The sequence below is a fragment of the Chiloscyllium plagiosum genome, chromosome 7 (genome assembly GCF_004010195.1).
Source record: "Chiloscyllium plagiosum isolate BGI_BamShark_2017 chromosome 7, ASM401019v2, whole genome shotgun sequence".
Lineage (NCBI taxonomy): Eukaryota > Metazoa > Chordata > Chondrichthyes > Orectolobiformes > Hemiscylliidae > Chiloscyllium > Chiloscyllium plagiosum.
This window is the reverse complement of record NC_057716.1, coordinates 25,307,380-25,323,384: the sequence shown is the minus strand read 5'-3', so window position 1 is coordinate 25,323,384 and position 16,005 is coordinate 25,307,380. Positions and strand designations below refer to the sequence as shown.

At 41.2% G+C, this 16,005-nt stretch overlaps 1 protein-coding gene across 6 annotated transcripts in view; it reads left to right on the top strand.

Moving 5' to 3' along the window:
• The window catches only part of creb1b (cAMP responsive element binding protein 1b), an 85,552-nt gene that overhangs the window by 49,507 nt on the left and 20,040 nt on the right, over positions 1–16,005 (top strand). For all 6 annotated transcript variants that reach the window (XM_043693304.1, XM_043693305.1, XM_043693301.1 and 3 more), the window contains one exon: positions 4,060–4,160. In XM_043693304.1, the coding sequence (XP_043549239.1) occupies positions 4,060–4,160 (101 nt within the window). The remainder of the gene's footprint in view (positions 1–4,059; positions 4,161–16,005) is intronic.

The following is a 16,005-nucleotide window of genomic DNA, read 5'->3' as shown; positions in this document are numbered from 1 at the left end:
TATTTTAGAACCATCAATATGTAATGAGATAATGTTAACGAGAGATCTCGTGGTTAAGATGTTCTCGGGGAATAGCGATCACACCATGGTAGAATTTCAAATTCAGTTTGAAAGAGAGCAACCAATGTTTCAAGCCAGTGTCTTCAAATTAAATAAGGGCAATTACAGAGGTATGAAGAAAGTTATCTAAAGCTGGCTAGTAAAATAGACTAGGAGGAAGGTTGGTGAATGAGCAGTGGCAAACCTATAAACATATATTTCATAATAGAGTGAAAGTGATGACTGCAGATACTGGAGATTAGAGTCGAGAGTGTGGTGCTGGAAAAGTACAGCAGGTCAGGCAGCATCCGAGGAACAGGAGAATCTGTGTTTCGGGAAAAAGCCCTTCATCAGGAATATATTTTATAATACTGCGCAAAAAGTGTTTTCTGTTAAAAGAAAGACTCAACGTGAAGCATGACCCACTGTGGTTAACAGAGGTGGTCAAGGAGAATATCCAGTCAAAACCTAAAGCATACAAAGCAAAAATGAGTGTTAGGGTATAGAATTGGAATTTTTTTAAAAAACAGCATTATGTGATTATAAAGCTAATAAAGAAGGAGAAATTTATTATGAAAGTAAATTGGAAAGAATAGAAAAACAAACAGCAAGAGCATCAGTGGGAATCTAGAAAGCAAGAGAGCAACTGAAGTTGGGGATTCTTGGAGGATGCAGCTGGGAATTAATAACTGAATATGGAAGTTGCAGATTATTTAAACCAATATTTTGTTTGGTCTTCACAGTGGAAGACACTAAAAATCTGGAAGATACCTGTAAAGATGCTAATGGTGGGAAAGATTTTCTAACAGTGTCAATCATGGGACAAAGTATTTGACCAACTCATGGAACGAAAGGCATACGAATCACTAGGACCTGATAGCCAGCATCCAAGGGTTTTCTGAAATTGCTACAGATGTAGTGGAGGCATTGGTTGAAACATTCCAGAAGGGTTACAGAGATTGGACAATTGCTAATGTGACATCCCTATTCCTAAAAGGGAGGAAGGGAGGGAAGCAGGAAAGTATAGGCTACTTAGCCCAACATCTGTCATTGGGCAAATGCTAGAGTCCATTATTGAGGACCATGTCACAACTCGCTGGGATCGTGCACTGGAAATCAAACCCTACTTCCTGTGGTTGTTAAAGTTTACCAGATTTTCAGACCCAGATTAGCAAAAAGCGCTTTGTAGTTTCATAGTTAAGAATTACTACTTATTAAATGTAATTAGACTCTTGCTACAGGTAAACAACTATATACCATTGACATAGAACTCTATTAACTGAAGGTCTTAATCTGTTGTAAGTTCCCCCTTACATACAAATAGATATTGGCAGGAGAACAAAAAAAAATGGATTACGGGTGGAAGAAAAACTGGGACAGAAGTTGGTGATCTTTTCAGAATTGCTGTTGCTATCAAAATGATCTGGTGATCAAAATGCTGCTGCTTGTTTATTTTTCAGATGCTTCCAATGGTTTGCCAGGGATGCAGGGTGGCTGGTTTGCTAATATAAGGTCTTTGCCTTACTGACCAGAAATAGACAATAGGTGCAGGAGTAGGCCATTCTGCCCTTCGAGCCTGCACCACCATTCCTGTTCCTATCTTATCTCCATAACCCTTGATTCCACAATCCTTGAGAGCTCTATCCAACTCTTTCTTAAATGAATCCAGAGACTGGGCCTCTACTGCCCTCTGGAGCAGAGCATTCCACACAGCCACCACTCTCTGGGTGAAGAAGTTTCACCTCATCTCTGTCCTAATTGGCCTGCCCCGTATTTTTAAGCTGTGTCCTCTGGTTCAGCACTCTCACCCATCAGCGGAAACATGTTTCCTGCCTCCAGAGTGTCCAATCCTTTAATAATCTTATGTCTCAATCAGATCCCCTCTCAGTCTTCTAAACTCAAGGGTATACAAGCCCAGTTGCTCCAGTCTTTGTGTAAGGTAATCCCGCCATTCCAGGAATTGACCTCGTGAACCTACGCTGCACTCCCTCAATAGCCAGAATGTCTTTCCTCAAAATCACAGCTTGCAGCAACTATTGAAGGAAAGATAGACTGGTTTTCTTCAGGCTTAAAGTGGCTTTTACTCTGGAGAACAGAGAGAGAGCTACTGAGCTGCTGGTGGTCTGAAGGCTTCTCAAAATCTTATTAAAAGATGCAAACTGTTCAACTTCCTGAGAACCAGTGACATTGTTGGCGGGCAGAAATCCTTTGTCATTGGTTTGTAGACAAGTGACCAGTTAACAATCTGCTATCTGTTGTCAACCAAATCTTCATTTGTACACAGCCCTTTGGTTTCAATCTGCCTGCAAGCACTACTGTGTTTGCAATGAGTGTCATGTTACTGTACTTTTAACCTATACAGAATTTTCTTACAATTCCTGGTTTTTAAAACTGGTCTTTTCTTTAAAAAGTATTTAAAAGGAAAAATGCAGTGAGAAAGACTTAACCCAGTCAAACAGATACTATGTTTGACAACTTGGCTAGATTTCTTTGAGGATATATCAAGCAGAGTTGATAAAGGGGTCCCAGTAGAATGATTGTATTTGGATTTCTAGATGTATTTGATAAGATGCTATGTAAAAGGTTATTTCGCAGGTTGGTGCTCATGAAGTTGACAGTGGTGTATTCGCATGGTTTGAAGATGAGTTAACATGACACGTTTGGGGTTAATCAGTCTTTTTCAGTTGGGAAAGACTTGACTAGTCACGTGCACAAACATTAGCCTTTGGTCCTCAATTATTTATGTTCTGTAATAAGTGATCTGAGGCAAGGATAGTGTGTGTCTCAATTTGCTGATGGTACAAACTAGCTAAGAGGGCATGTTGAACAATCTGCAAGGGGGGGGTAAAGGTTGTATGAGTGAGCAAAAAATTGTAACATGGAATTTAACATAGGAAAGTCTGAGATCATGCACTTTGGTAAGAAGAATCAAAAGCAGACTATTTAAATAGAAAGAGACTCCAAAAAGTGCAGTGCAGTGAAGAATGATTTGGTTGTTATGCATGACAGATTAAAAATGTTAGCATGAAGGTGCAACAATAAGAAAGAAAGAAGGCAAATTAAATGCTGGCCTTTATGGCTTCGGGGTTGTAGATTAAAAGTACGGAAGTCTGTTACAGTTGGACGGTGTTGGTGAGGCTGCACTTGGAGTACTATGTAATTTTGGTCCTTCTATCTAGGAAAAGGATATGATAGTATAAAGAGTGTTCAAGAGATTCACTAATCTGTTTTTTGGATGAGGGGTTGACTCATGAAGCATGGTTAAAAAATTCAGTCTTTTATTCATTTGGGTTTAGAAAACTGAAGGATGGTCCTTTTGAAATGTACAAGATTCTGAAAGGGTTTGATAGGGTAGATGTTGAGAAAATGTTTCTACTAATGAGGAAGCCTTGAACTAGTGAGCATAGTTACAGAATAAAGGGTACTCATTAACACTGCAATACAATGGAGTTTCTTCTGGAGGATAGTGAATGTCTAGAGTTCTGTACCCCAGAGTTCTGAAAGCTAGATTACTGAAAGTACTTAGAATATGAGAAAGTTGAGGGCTCTTGATGAGTTGGCATGAAAGGCCTGTTGAGGCATGGGGCAGATCAACTTTGGCCGTGTTGAATATCAGGCCAGGCTCGAGTGACCGAATGGCCTACTTCTGCTCCTGTTTCTCATATTCTCATTGTGCTGCTGTTTAAAAGACCTTACTGAGAACAAATGTACTGCTTAATCTTCTACACTGACAGCTTCAACTGCTTGAAAAGCACTTCACTAGCTATGAAAGGTGTTGAGATTTGGAATTTATAAATCATGCTATGTAAATGCAGACATTGTTTCTTGTATGGAGCATACAATTGGTTAGGAAAATATCTGTGAACAAATTCTTAGTTATAACACCTCTTATATTAATCCAACCTTGCTCTGAAAGCTACAGTTTAGCCGATAAGCTATTATTGAGTGTTTATTTTGGGGCTATATTGTAAATTGAAAGAGAAGTGGACAGGAAGGATACTGAGTTTTGTTTTGTTTCAGATCTCTACTATACCTGAAAGTGAGGACTCCCAGGAATCTGTGGATAGCATGACTGACTCTCAGAAACGTAGAGAAATTCTATCGAGACGGCCTTCATACAGGTAACAGCTGATATGGTCTATTCAGGGATCTCTAATGTTTAAAAGTAAGCGGAATATTTAATTCTAACCGATAGCACTATGCCACAAGATTTCACTTTTTTAAAGTAAACTTGCATATGAAACAAATTAAATAATGCAAATGTGATTTAAGTTAACATCAAAGCTTAAAGAATAAAACCACAGGATTTTACCACTTGGAACTAGCAATTGTCCAATGCACAAAACATGTACAGCTTGATTCTAACACCCATAATTAACATGGTAAACATGGATAATGCAGTGTGATGGAATCCTTCACAACACACACTAAATATCTTGTGATCATGAAAGATCCCATAGATTTGTCAGCAACTCTTCCCAGACATTAATGAAATGGGGCATCAAACTTCATTTAAACTTTGTAGACTGGTTACAGCTCATGTTTGCTGATCTGGCCTTGCAGCTCCCTCTCAAGTTGCTCCTTTGTGGACTTAACTACTTTTTGTTTGTAGTCTATCATGCTCCTTTCCTGGGTCCATGCTGCTCTGGCCTCAAGTCCATTCCTGGTACTCGTTTATGAGTGGAACTCCAACTCCTCATCTGCAGTTGACTTCAACAAGCCAGACCTGCATTGGATTCCCTCAACACCCCACCCCTACTCTTCTTCCACTCTCTCCTCTCGAGAGTTCCAATCCTGCTCAGTTGCATCAAGGAAATTATGCTTGGGCACCTTTTGGCCTCACTGTTTCAGCTCAATCCCTCCTGTTCTAGCCTTATCAGACAAACATGAGTCTCCTTTTGAGTTGCCATTTCTTTCGTCTTGAGCTGCAGCAATTGAATTACCTTACCATATAACTTTAATCTGTTCGGACTTAAAATTTAGTTTTAAAGTTTAGTGTGAATCATGAGCGAGATGCTTGCAGCACAGAGAATTAATTATTTGCTCTTTCTCTTAATTAATTCCAGCTTGAGTGTCTGGTTTGCAAGGAGCTTTGATCTATAACATTTTGCGCAGCTTTCTGTATAGAATGTCTGAGGTAGCTGGCACATGGGAATGCAACTGTTCACAAGTCAGTGTTCGAGTCAGATAGCACCTGTCTTTCAATATTTCTTCTTTGTCGCTGGATCAAAATCCTGAAAGCCCATATCAGCTCTGTGGGAATATCTACACCACGTGATCTACAGTGGTTTGAGAAGGCAGCTTGCCTCAATGATATTAAGATATAGCTAATAAATGATAGTAGCAGCCACACTTCGTGAATGAATTCTGAAACATGAAGAGCTACTTTAATCCCATCTTAAGCAGTGGAAATGAGTGCCATTAATTTTCCTACTTCCAATTTTGAGGAAAGTTGAAATGTGCTTACAGAAAGATTGTGTGTTGTTGGCCAAGTAGGTAAAAGGAATTAAACAGAATGTGCTGTAGAAACACAACAGGTCTGGCAGCATCTGTGAATGTACACAATGCTTTGAGTTCAGAATCACTACTTAGGCAGTTGTCTTCTAAATAATATAGACAATAAAGATTCTGATTTGATCCCTAACCACATCCTAGCTAAGACAGAAAATGATGATGGCTGTATGGGGCTCCTGAGCTAGTGAAGTATGTATTTCATGGTTTTCTCTCTCAAATGTCTGTTTATGCTGGGCATTGGGTAGTGAAGTGGGGCTAATTTGTATTATGATCTTTTATACTTTGTATAAACTCCAACTCTCAATGTCTGCATGCAAAAGTGACTGATGCTTTGTACACGTTTTTTTATTCACAATATGTCGGAATTGTTGCCTTGCACTGTTCCTTGGAAACCATGGCTGTATATCAGCTGAGAAAGTGCACACACATTCCATTATCCTCTGTCCTGTTCTGTTTTAAATATACTTAGTTTGCGTCAGAACAGTTGAATATAGAGGGCACAATACTGGGTAAGCTAGCATTTAGTTTCCATCCCTAATTGCCTTGAGAAGTTGGTATTGAACTGTATTCCTGAACTCTGAAGTCCATGATGGCTAGCTACACTTGCAGCACTTTCAGCAAGGGTGTTCAAGGTTTTGGACTCAACATCAGTAAAGGAGCAGTGTAATGGGTCTACATCTGAATGGTGCAGGGCAGGAAGGGAGTATTCAGATAGTGGTGCTCCCATGCATTTGTTGCAGCCCTCCAAGGTGTTAGAGGTTGCAGGTTTGGTAGATGATGTCTGAATAGCTGTGTTGAGCTGCTGCAGTACATCTTGCAGAAGGTCCACTCAGTTGCTACTGTCAGTAGAAAGCAAGTAAATGTTGAAGGTGGTGAATGGGGTGCCACTCATGTGAGCTGGCTCGTCCTGGATGATATCACCCTTCATAAATATTGTTAGAGTCCACTTCATCCAGGCATGTGGAGAGCGTTCCATCATAATCCTGATTCGTATTATGAGATGATGGGCATGTTATGGGGAATCAGGAGTTTAAGTACCTCAGAATTACTAGTTTCTGATCAGCTAGTCGCCATTCAGTCCAGTTCAGTTTCTCGTCAATGCAACTATCAGGCTGTTGTTAATGGGGGATTCAGCAATGGTAAGGCCACTTAACCCAGCCTGATGAAGTTGTCCAGGTCTTGCTGCATGTTGACAAGCTGCTTCAGGAGCTGAGGAATTGGAAATAGTTTGAGCAGATGTCCCCACTTCTGAGTTATTATGGAGAGAAGATCATTGATGAAGCAGAAAAGATGGTTACAATACAGAGGAACTCCTGCAGCAGTACCAGTGTTGTAGATGTACTGTACAGCTTGACTAGGAATATGACTAATTTTGAAGCATAAGTCTTCAGTACTTCTGCTGCAACCCTGTCAAGCCCTTCACCTTTGCAATATCCAGTATCCTTCAGCTGTTTCTTGATATTTCGTGAAGTGAATTGAAATGGCTAAAGATCGATGCAACTGTGCTACTTTGCTCACGAAGAGGCCAAGACAGACATTCCGCTTGGCACTTCTGGCTGAAGATAATTGCAAATGCTTCAGTCTCATCTTTTGCACTGATGTGCTGGGTTCCCCTGTTATCAAGGATTGTGCATTTGTGGAGCCAATGATTCGTGGTGTTGTGGTTGTCTGAAACCATTTATGCCCGCCTTGAACGGAACGGCAGAACTTGATTTGATGTATTGTTTATGGGACTGCTTAGCTCTGTCTATTGCAGGCTGCTCCTACTGTCTTGGCATGCCTGTTTTGTAACTTTGCCAGGATGCCACCTCTTGTTTAGGTGTGTGTGTTGCTGCTCCTGGCATGCCCTCCTGTACTCTACATTGAGCCCCAGTTTGGTTATGGTAGAGTGGTGGGATATGCCAGGCCATGAGGTATTTGGTTGTAGTTGAAAATGGCTGCTCTTCTGATCTGGATAGAGGTCAAATAAATATTTTCCTCTTGGTTCTTTTCCAAATGCTGCACACCCATTCTAACAGAGATGCTGCCCTTTAGGTCTTGGTCAGTCCATCAGTAGTGGTCCTACTAAGTTGTTTTTCGTGTGTATTCTGTTTGCTTGCTACATCCGATGCTTAATCCAATCCATGTTCAGCATGGAAAATAATTTAATCATCTGATGGGGGTATGACAGGAGGTTTCTTTGCCTATGTGTGACCTGATGCAGAGAGATTTAATGCTGACTATAAATCAGCGTATGTCTGATGCCCATGAGACAATAGTTATCGCAGTTTTTTTTTAATGTCAGCATCAAGTTAAACAGCAGCCAGTCACAAAATACATTAGTCTGAGAGTAATGTCATTATTTGTGTGCTGTGCCTGAAAGCAAGTCCTTGACTCGTTTTACTAATGCTTCCCTGAGTCATATGTTTCGCAGTTTTTCAGTGGTGTTTGCCATTGCCTTTTACTCTCGGACAGGACATGATTGCAAGGCTCAAGTCTTGCTTAACCAGAATGGGAACTGAGCCCACATTGGTGTTATTTTGAATCACGTGCCAGCAATTAAGCTAATCAGCCCCTGATGAGTTGAATCCATAGTAAACAAAAATTGGGACTTCCTCAGTTATGTTTTCTCCAACATATTTTCTGTCAGCAGATTAATGAGGGGAATTTTCTTGTTCTCGCGCTTGAATTTGCTCTGATGTTGCTTTATTAAATTGCTTTCCAGCATGTTGACCCTAAAAAAGGAATTTTCTAACTGAGGATACAGCAAATTACAAAATACTCTGCCACTGTTTATAAGTCAGTGAGAAATTGAGAAATAAATTTGTAAGGAGATCTGTTAACAACTGTACGAATATTACGGTGGTTGTGGTCGGGAATTTTAACTTTGCAAATATAGACTGGGATTGCCATAGTGTTAAGGGTTTAGATGGAGAGGAATTTAAGTGTGTACAAACTTTTCTAGTTCAGTATGTGCATGTACTTACTTTTGGGAAATAAGGCTGGGCAGGTGACTGAGGTGTCAATGGGGGAGCACTTTGGGGCCAGCGACCATAATTCTATTAGTTGTAAAATAATTATGGAAAAGGATAGACAGGATCTTCAAATTGAAGTTCTAAATTGGAAAAAGGCCAATTTTGATGGTATTAGGCAAGAGCTTTCAAAAGTTGTTTGGGGGTGGATGTTCGAAAGTAAAGGGACTGCTGGAAAATGGGAAGCCTTCAGAAATGAGATAACGAGAGTCCAGAGACAATATGTTCCTGTTAGGGTGAAAGGAAAGGCTGGTAGGTAGATGGAATGCTGGATGACTCGAGGCAGTGATTTTGGTCGAGAAAAAAGGAAGCATATGTCAGCAAATCCTTAGAGTATAAAGTCAATAGGAGTGTACTTAGGAGAGAAATCAGGAGGGCAAACAGGGTTAAGGAGAATCCAAAGGGACTTTATAAATACATTAAGGACGAAAGGGTAAGTGGGGAGAAAATAGGGCCCCTCAAAGATCAGCAAGACATAATGTGTGGAACCGGAGGAGATGGGGGAGATACTAAACAGTTTTGCATCAATGTTTACTGTGGAGAAGGACGTGGAAGATGCAGAATGTGGGAAAATAGATGTTGACATCTTGATCTTTACAGAAGAGGTGTTCGATGTCTTAAAACAGACAAAGGTGGATAAATCCCAGGACCTGACCAGGTGTACCCTAAAGAAATGGGAAGCTCAGAAAGTGATTGATGGGCACCTTGCCGAGATATTTGTATTATTGATAGTCACAGGTGAGATGCTAGAAGACTGAAGGTTAGCTAACTTATTGTGACTACTTAAGAAAGGTGGTAATGAAAAGCCAGGGAACTCTTGATCAGGGAGCCTGACATCAGTGATGGGCAAAGTTGTCGGAGGGAATCCTGAGGGACAGGATTTACACATATTTGGAAAGGCAAGGATTGTTTGGGGATAGTCAGAATAGCTTTGGGCGTAGGAAATCATATCTTGCTAACTTGAGATTTTTTGAAGAAGTAACAAAGAGGATTGAGGGCAGAGCAGTGGATGTGATCTATATGGACTTCAGGAATGCTTTTGACAAGGTTCCTCATGATAGACTGGTTAGCATGGTTGATTACATGGAATGCAGGGAGAACAAGCCATTTGGATACCGAACTGGCTCGAAGGTAGGTGACAGGGTGATGTTGAAGGGTTTAATAGAGATAAATGTGAGGTGTTGCATTTTGGAAAGGCAAATCAGAGTTGGACTTCTACACTTAATGATAAGATCCTGGGGAGTGGTGCGAAATAAAGAGACCTTGAAAGTGATATCAGGTAGATAGAATAGTGAAGAAGGCATTTGGTGTGCTTTCCTTTATTGGTCAGAGCATTAAGTATAGGAGTTGGGTGGTCATGTTCTGGCTGTACAGGATATCGTTTCGGCCACTTTTGGAATAATATGTGCAATTCTGGGTCTCCCTCCTATCAGAATGATGTTGTGAAATTTGGAAGAGGGGTAACCTTCTAGAGGTTTATAAAATCATGAGGGACATGAATAAGCTAAGTTGATGAGGTCTTTTCCCTTGGTTGGGGAAATCCAGAACTAGAAGGTGCAGGGTTAGGGTGAGAGAGGAAAGATTTAAAAGGACCTAAGGGGCAACATTTTCATGCAGAGGATGGTGCGTGTATGGAATGAGCTGCCAGAGGAAGTGGTTTAACATTTGAAAGGCATCTGGATGGGTATACGAATAAGTAGGGTTTAGAGGGATATGGGCCAAGTGCTGGCAAATAGGACTAGATTAATTTAGAATATCTAGTCAGCATGGATGAGTTGGACCAAAGGACCTGTTTCCGTGCTATACATCTGTGATTCCCAACAGCTAAAAAAGAGGAGTTTGGCTCCAAACACACTTCAGATCTGTATCAGAATTATCTTATTAGTCCATGTTTTACAAATCATGTGGATCCAGTGTGGCTTTTCTTCTAAGTTATAAAGTAATAAAACATCCCAGAGTAATTCACGCAAGCATAATCAGATAAAATTTGGTGCTGAGCTACATGAGGAAGCAGTCTTGCCCCCCATTTGATGCAAGACATAAGGCTTAAGCAATGCTTTAAAGAAGAAAGCGATAGAGACAGTGGCTGTGGAAGGCACGGCCACCAGTGGCGGGACAGGAAATCGGAGATGTGAAAGAGACTGGAATCCGAGAAATGTAGAGTTCTCTGAAGGTTGTAGAAATGCCTAGGTAATGCCAAAAAAGTGTGCTGACGAAGAGTCATACTGGACTCAATGTTATCTCAGTTTCCCACTCCACAGATCCAGCATTCTGTCTGTTTCAATGCAAATAAGGATATTGAAGGGAATGACTGGAAACTCCTCTTCCCCATTTCCTGTTAGCCACACGCCGAATTTAAGTACTATTCATGTTTGACCTGGCTTCCAGCCAATCATAAACATCTGTTTTCTTCTGTACATTGTATGACTCAACTTGAAAATATGATGATTAGCTTTAATTACTAACCAGGATATTTGGAGAGAACTTCTGTATTCAACATAACCTACTGTGTTCACATTGTAGCAAAAGGTCTCAGAATATATTATTGTTTGTCATCTAATGACTCAATATTGGAAAGTTGCACATTATTTTACCTGGTTTTACTATGCTACAGTCTTATGAAATGCCACTTAATAAGTGAAGTGACTAATCATCTGTGGAGGGATAAAAATGAAGATGCGTTCATATAAAATTGACATATCCTGAGGGCCAGTTCAAGCACTCCCAGTGGAGTGGGGTCATTTGTTGGCAGCCTTTATGCCATGTTCCAACTAATAGCAACATCCCAACTGATCCCATAGTGAAACTGGCTTGACAAACAATACAATTTATTTTCTGCTATTTATTTACCATGTTGTTTAATTGCTGAATATACTGTCATGAGGATATTGACGTTCTTTCAACAAAATAACAGTAGTTTATTGCACACAAGAGAAAATCAAGTCAGGATCTTTTAAACAGCAAACTGTCTCAACCGCATAAGAGTATAAAACATAGGAGTGGAAGTAAGGCCATTCGGCCCATCGAGTCCACTCCGCCATTTAATCATTGCTGATGGGCATTTCAACTCCACTTATCTGCACTCTCCCCATAGCCGTTAATTCTTTGCGAGATCAAGAATTTATCAATCTCTGCCTTGAAGACATGTAACGTACCGGCCTACCTGCGCTCCATGGCAATGAATTCCACAGGCCCACCACACTCTGGCTGAAGGAATGTCTCATTTCCATTCTAAATTGACTCCCTTTAATTCTAAGACAGTGCCCAAGGATCCTAGTCTCCCCACCTAACAGAAACAGCTTCCCAGCATCCACCCCATTCTAAGCCATGCATTATCTTGTAAGTTTCTATTAGATCTCCCCTCAACCTTCTAAACTCTGAGTACAATCCCAGGATCCTCGGCTGTTCATCATGTGTTAGGCCTACCAATCCAGGGATCATCCGTGTGAATCTCCGCTGAACATGTTCCAGTGCCACTATATCCTTCCTGAGGTGTGGGGCCCAAAATTGGACACTATAAAGCTCGAGTTAGGCCCCATTTAGAATAAAGTCTCAGAAGCACATTGCTGCTTTTATATTCCAACCCTCTTGAGATAAATGACAACATTACATATGCTTTCTTAATCACAGACACAACCTGCAAGTTAACCTTTAGAGAATCCTGGACTAGCACTCCCAGCGTGAACAGTTGCGGCTCCAACACTGAACCCTGCGGGTCACCACATGTCACTGCCTGCCATTCCAAAAAAAAACATTTTATCCCAACTCTTTGCCTTCTCTCAGACAGCCAATCCTCAATCCATGCCAGTAGGTCACCTCGAACACCATGAGCCCTCACCTTACTCAGCAGCCTCCTGTGGAGCACCTTATCAAAGGCCTTTTGGAAGTTTAGATAGATAACATCCACTGGGGTTCACTGGTCTAACCTATTTGTTACCTCTTCAAAGAATTCAAACAGGTTTGTCAGGCATGACCACCCCTTACTAGATCCATGTTGACTTGTTCTAATCCGACCCTGCACTTCCAAGAATTTAGAAATCTCATCATAAACAATGAATTCTAGAATTTTACCAACAACCGAGGTTAGGCTAATCAGCCTATAGTTTTCCATCTTTTGTCTTGATCCTTTCTTGAACAAGGGGGGTACAACAGTGATTTTCCAATCAGCTGGGACTTTCCGTGACTTTTTGAAAGATCACAACCAACGCCTCCACTATTTCCTCAGCCACCTCCCTCAGAACTCTAGGATGTAGCCCAATTGGAGCCAGGAGATTTATCAATTTTTAGACCATTTAGCTTTTCTAGCACTTCTTTTGTAATGGCTACCATACCCATCTCTGCTGCCTGACTCTCCCTAATTGGGATATTACTCATGTCTTCCACTGTGAAGACTGACACAAAGTACTTAAGTTCTTCAGCTATTTCCTTATCTCCCAGCACTAGCTTTCCTGCGTTAGTTTGGAGTGGCCCAATGTTTACTTTTACTTCTCATTTGTTTCTTATGTATTGAAAGAAACTTTTACTATCATTTCTAATATTACTGGCTAGCCTACCTTCATATTTGATCCTCTCCTTCCTTATTTCTCTCTCTGTTATCCTCTATTTGTTTTTGTAATCTTCCCAATTTTCTGATTTCCCAGTGCTCTTGGCCACTTTATAGGCTCTCTTTTTCTTTTTTACATTTCCTAACTTTCTTTGTCAGCCATGGCTGTCTAATTCCCGCTCCCCACCCAAACCTCAACCCCCAGGATAATCTGCCTTTTCTTTGGGATGAATCTCTGTACTGTTCTCAATTACACAGAAACTCCTGCCATGGTTGCTTGACTGTCTTCCCCACAAGGCTCTGTTTCCAGTCGATTTTCATCAGTTCCTCTCTCATACCCCTGTAACTACCTTTATTTAACTGGAATGCTATTACATCCAATTTTGTCTTCTCTCTTTCAAACTGCAGACGGAACTCTTACCATATTATGATTGACGCCTCCTAAGTGTTCCCTTACTTTAAGATCTTTTATAACGTCTTGCTCATTATTTAGCACTAAGTCTAAAATAATCTGCTCCCTTGTGGGCTCCATCACAAGTTGTTCCAAAAAGCCATCCTGTAAGCATTCCATGAATTCTCTTTCTTTGGATCCACCAGCAACATTATTTACCCAGTCCACCTGCATATTGAAATCCCCCATGATCACCATGACCTTGCCTTTCTGACATGCCTTTTCTATTTCCTGGTACATCTTGTGCCCCTGCTCCTGACCACTGTTCGGAGGTCTGTGCATGGTTTTTTTGGTCTTTATGGTTCCTCAACTCCACCCACACAAACACCACATCATCTGACCCACATCATCATTCAGTGCCATAGATTTAATTTCACTCTTAACTAACAAGGCAACCCCGCCCCCTCTGCTCACCTCCCTGTCTTTTTGGTATGTTTTAAGTCCTTGGATGTTTAACTGCCAGTCCTGAACCCCCTGCAACCACGTCTGTGATGCCAACCACATCATAATCATGCACAATGATTTGTGCCGTTAATTCATCCACTTTGTATGAATACTACAAGCTTTTAGGTAAAGCGCCTTAATGCTAATTTTCTTATCCTCGTGATTTCCAACATCTCTAGTAATATTTCCTAAATTAACCTACCTTTTTGCTGCATTTCCATTCTGCCTTGAACTTAAACCCTGGAAGAAATTGAGTACTGCAGATGCTGGAGATCAGAGTCAAGATTAGAATGGTGCTGGAAAAGCACAGCTGGTCAGGCAGCATCCAAGGCGTAGGAAAATCAACGTTTCAGGCAATGACATTTCCTGATGAAGGGCTTTTGCCTGAAATGTCGATTTTCCTACTCCTCTGATGCTACCTGACCTGTTGTGCTTTTCCAGCACCATTCTAATCTTGACTTTGAACTTAAACCCTGCACACATGCTAATCTGCCTCTAAACGTCGATTCTCCTGTTCCCTGGATGCTGCCTGACCTGCTGCGCTTTTCCAGCAACACATTTCCACCTTTCCCATCACACTCAACAGTGTGATTGTGTCCCCTTATCTTTGCTTTTTATCCCACTAGTCTCCGCATTCAAAGGATTTTCCTTCATTTCAGACAACTCCAGCAGAGCGCCACCACCAAATACATCTTTCCCTCTCTCCACCGTCTGCATTTTGCAGGTACCATTCCCTCCAGGAACACTAGTCCATGTCTTGATGACCATGAATACCACCCCACCTTTCTGTGGCACCTTTCCTTGTAACCACAGAAAGTACAACACCTGCTCCTTCAACTCTTCCCTGCTCACCATTCCAGGGCCGAAACAGCCTTTTCAGGTGAAACAGCATTTCCCCTATACCTCTTCCAATCTGGTCTATTACATTCACTGCCCCCGTTGTGGCCTAGTCTACATTAGAGAAACCAAACTTAGACTGAGTTTGCAGATCACCTCCAGTCCATGTGCAAGCATGACTCATAGCAGGCCATTTTAATATCGCATCCTGCTCATGTCCACTTGTCTGTCCTCTGCATGCTGCAATGCTCCAGTGAATCACAGTGCAAACTGGAGGAACAACATCTCATCTTCAGACTAGGCACTTTACAACCTTCTGGACTTAGATTGAGTTCAGCACCTTTAGATTGTGTCTTTATTCCCATTTATTTCCCTTTTGTTGCATTCTTTGTCACTGTGTCCTTTCTCTCCTTCCCCCACACCATCTGTTCTTTCCAGTCTGTCAGTTAGACGCACCATTGTTCTGCCATTCTCATGTTCAATCACTTAATCTGCATTATCAACACCCTTTCTACCTCAGCACTCCATCAACCCTGCAACTTGTAAAACTGTTGCATAAATTCTGCCCCCTCCACATTAACTCTGATAAAGACTCATCTAGAATCGAAGCAGCTGTGGAAAGAGCAGGTCAATGCTTCCTGACCTGCTGTGATTTCCATTATTTCTTGTTTTCAGTTCAAATGGTTTCAACACATTATTTGCCCCCAGAATTATTGTTTGCAGACACTCAACCTGGTTAAAGTATCATTCTGACTCTTCTGTCTCTAACTCTGAGATTGCAAGCACTTCCTTTTAGTGAGTTTCTGCACGTTGATCAGATACGATTCTTTGTACCTGAGACATACAGTTAGGCTACGTTACTGACATTTCTGACTTTCGTCATTGTTAAATAGCTTTCTTGTTGGTATGGATCTTTTCTGCTGAACTGAACCTGCTTCTGTCCGTTCATCTGTAATCATAAATGCTCACTTAAAAGATACTTAATTATGGACTCATGGCTATGCAGCATAGAAACAAGCCATTTGTCCCACTATTCTGGATCAGTGGTGCTGGAAGAGCACAGCAATTCAGGCAGCATCCGAGGACAAGCAAAATCGACGTTTCGGGCAAAAGCCCTTCATCAGAATAAAGGCAGTGAGCCTGGAGCGTGGAGAGATAAGCTAGAG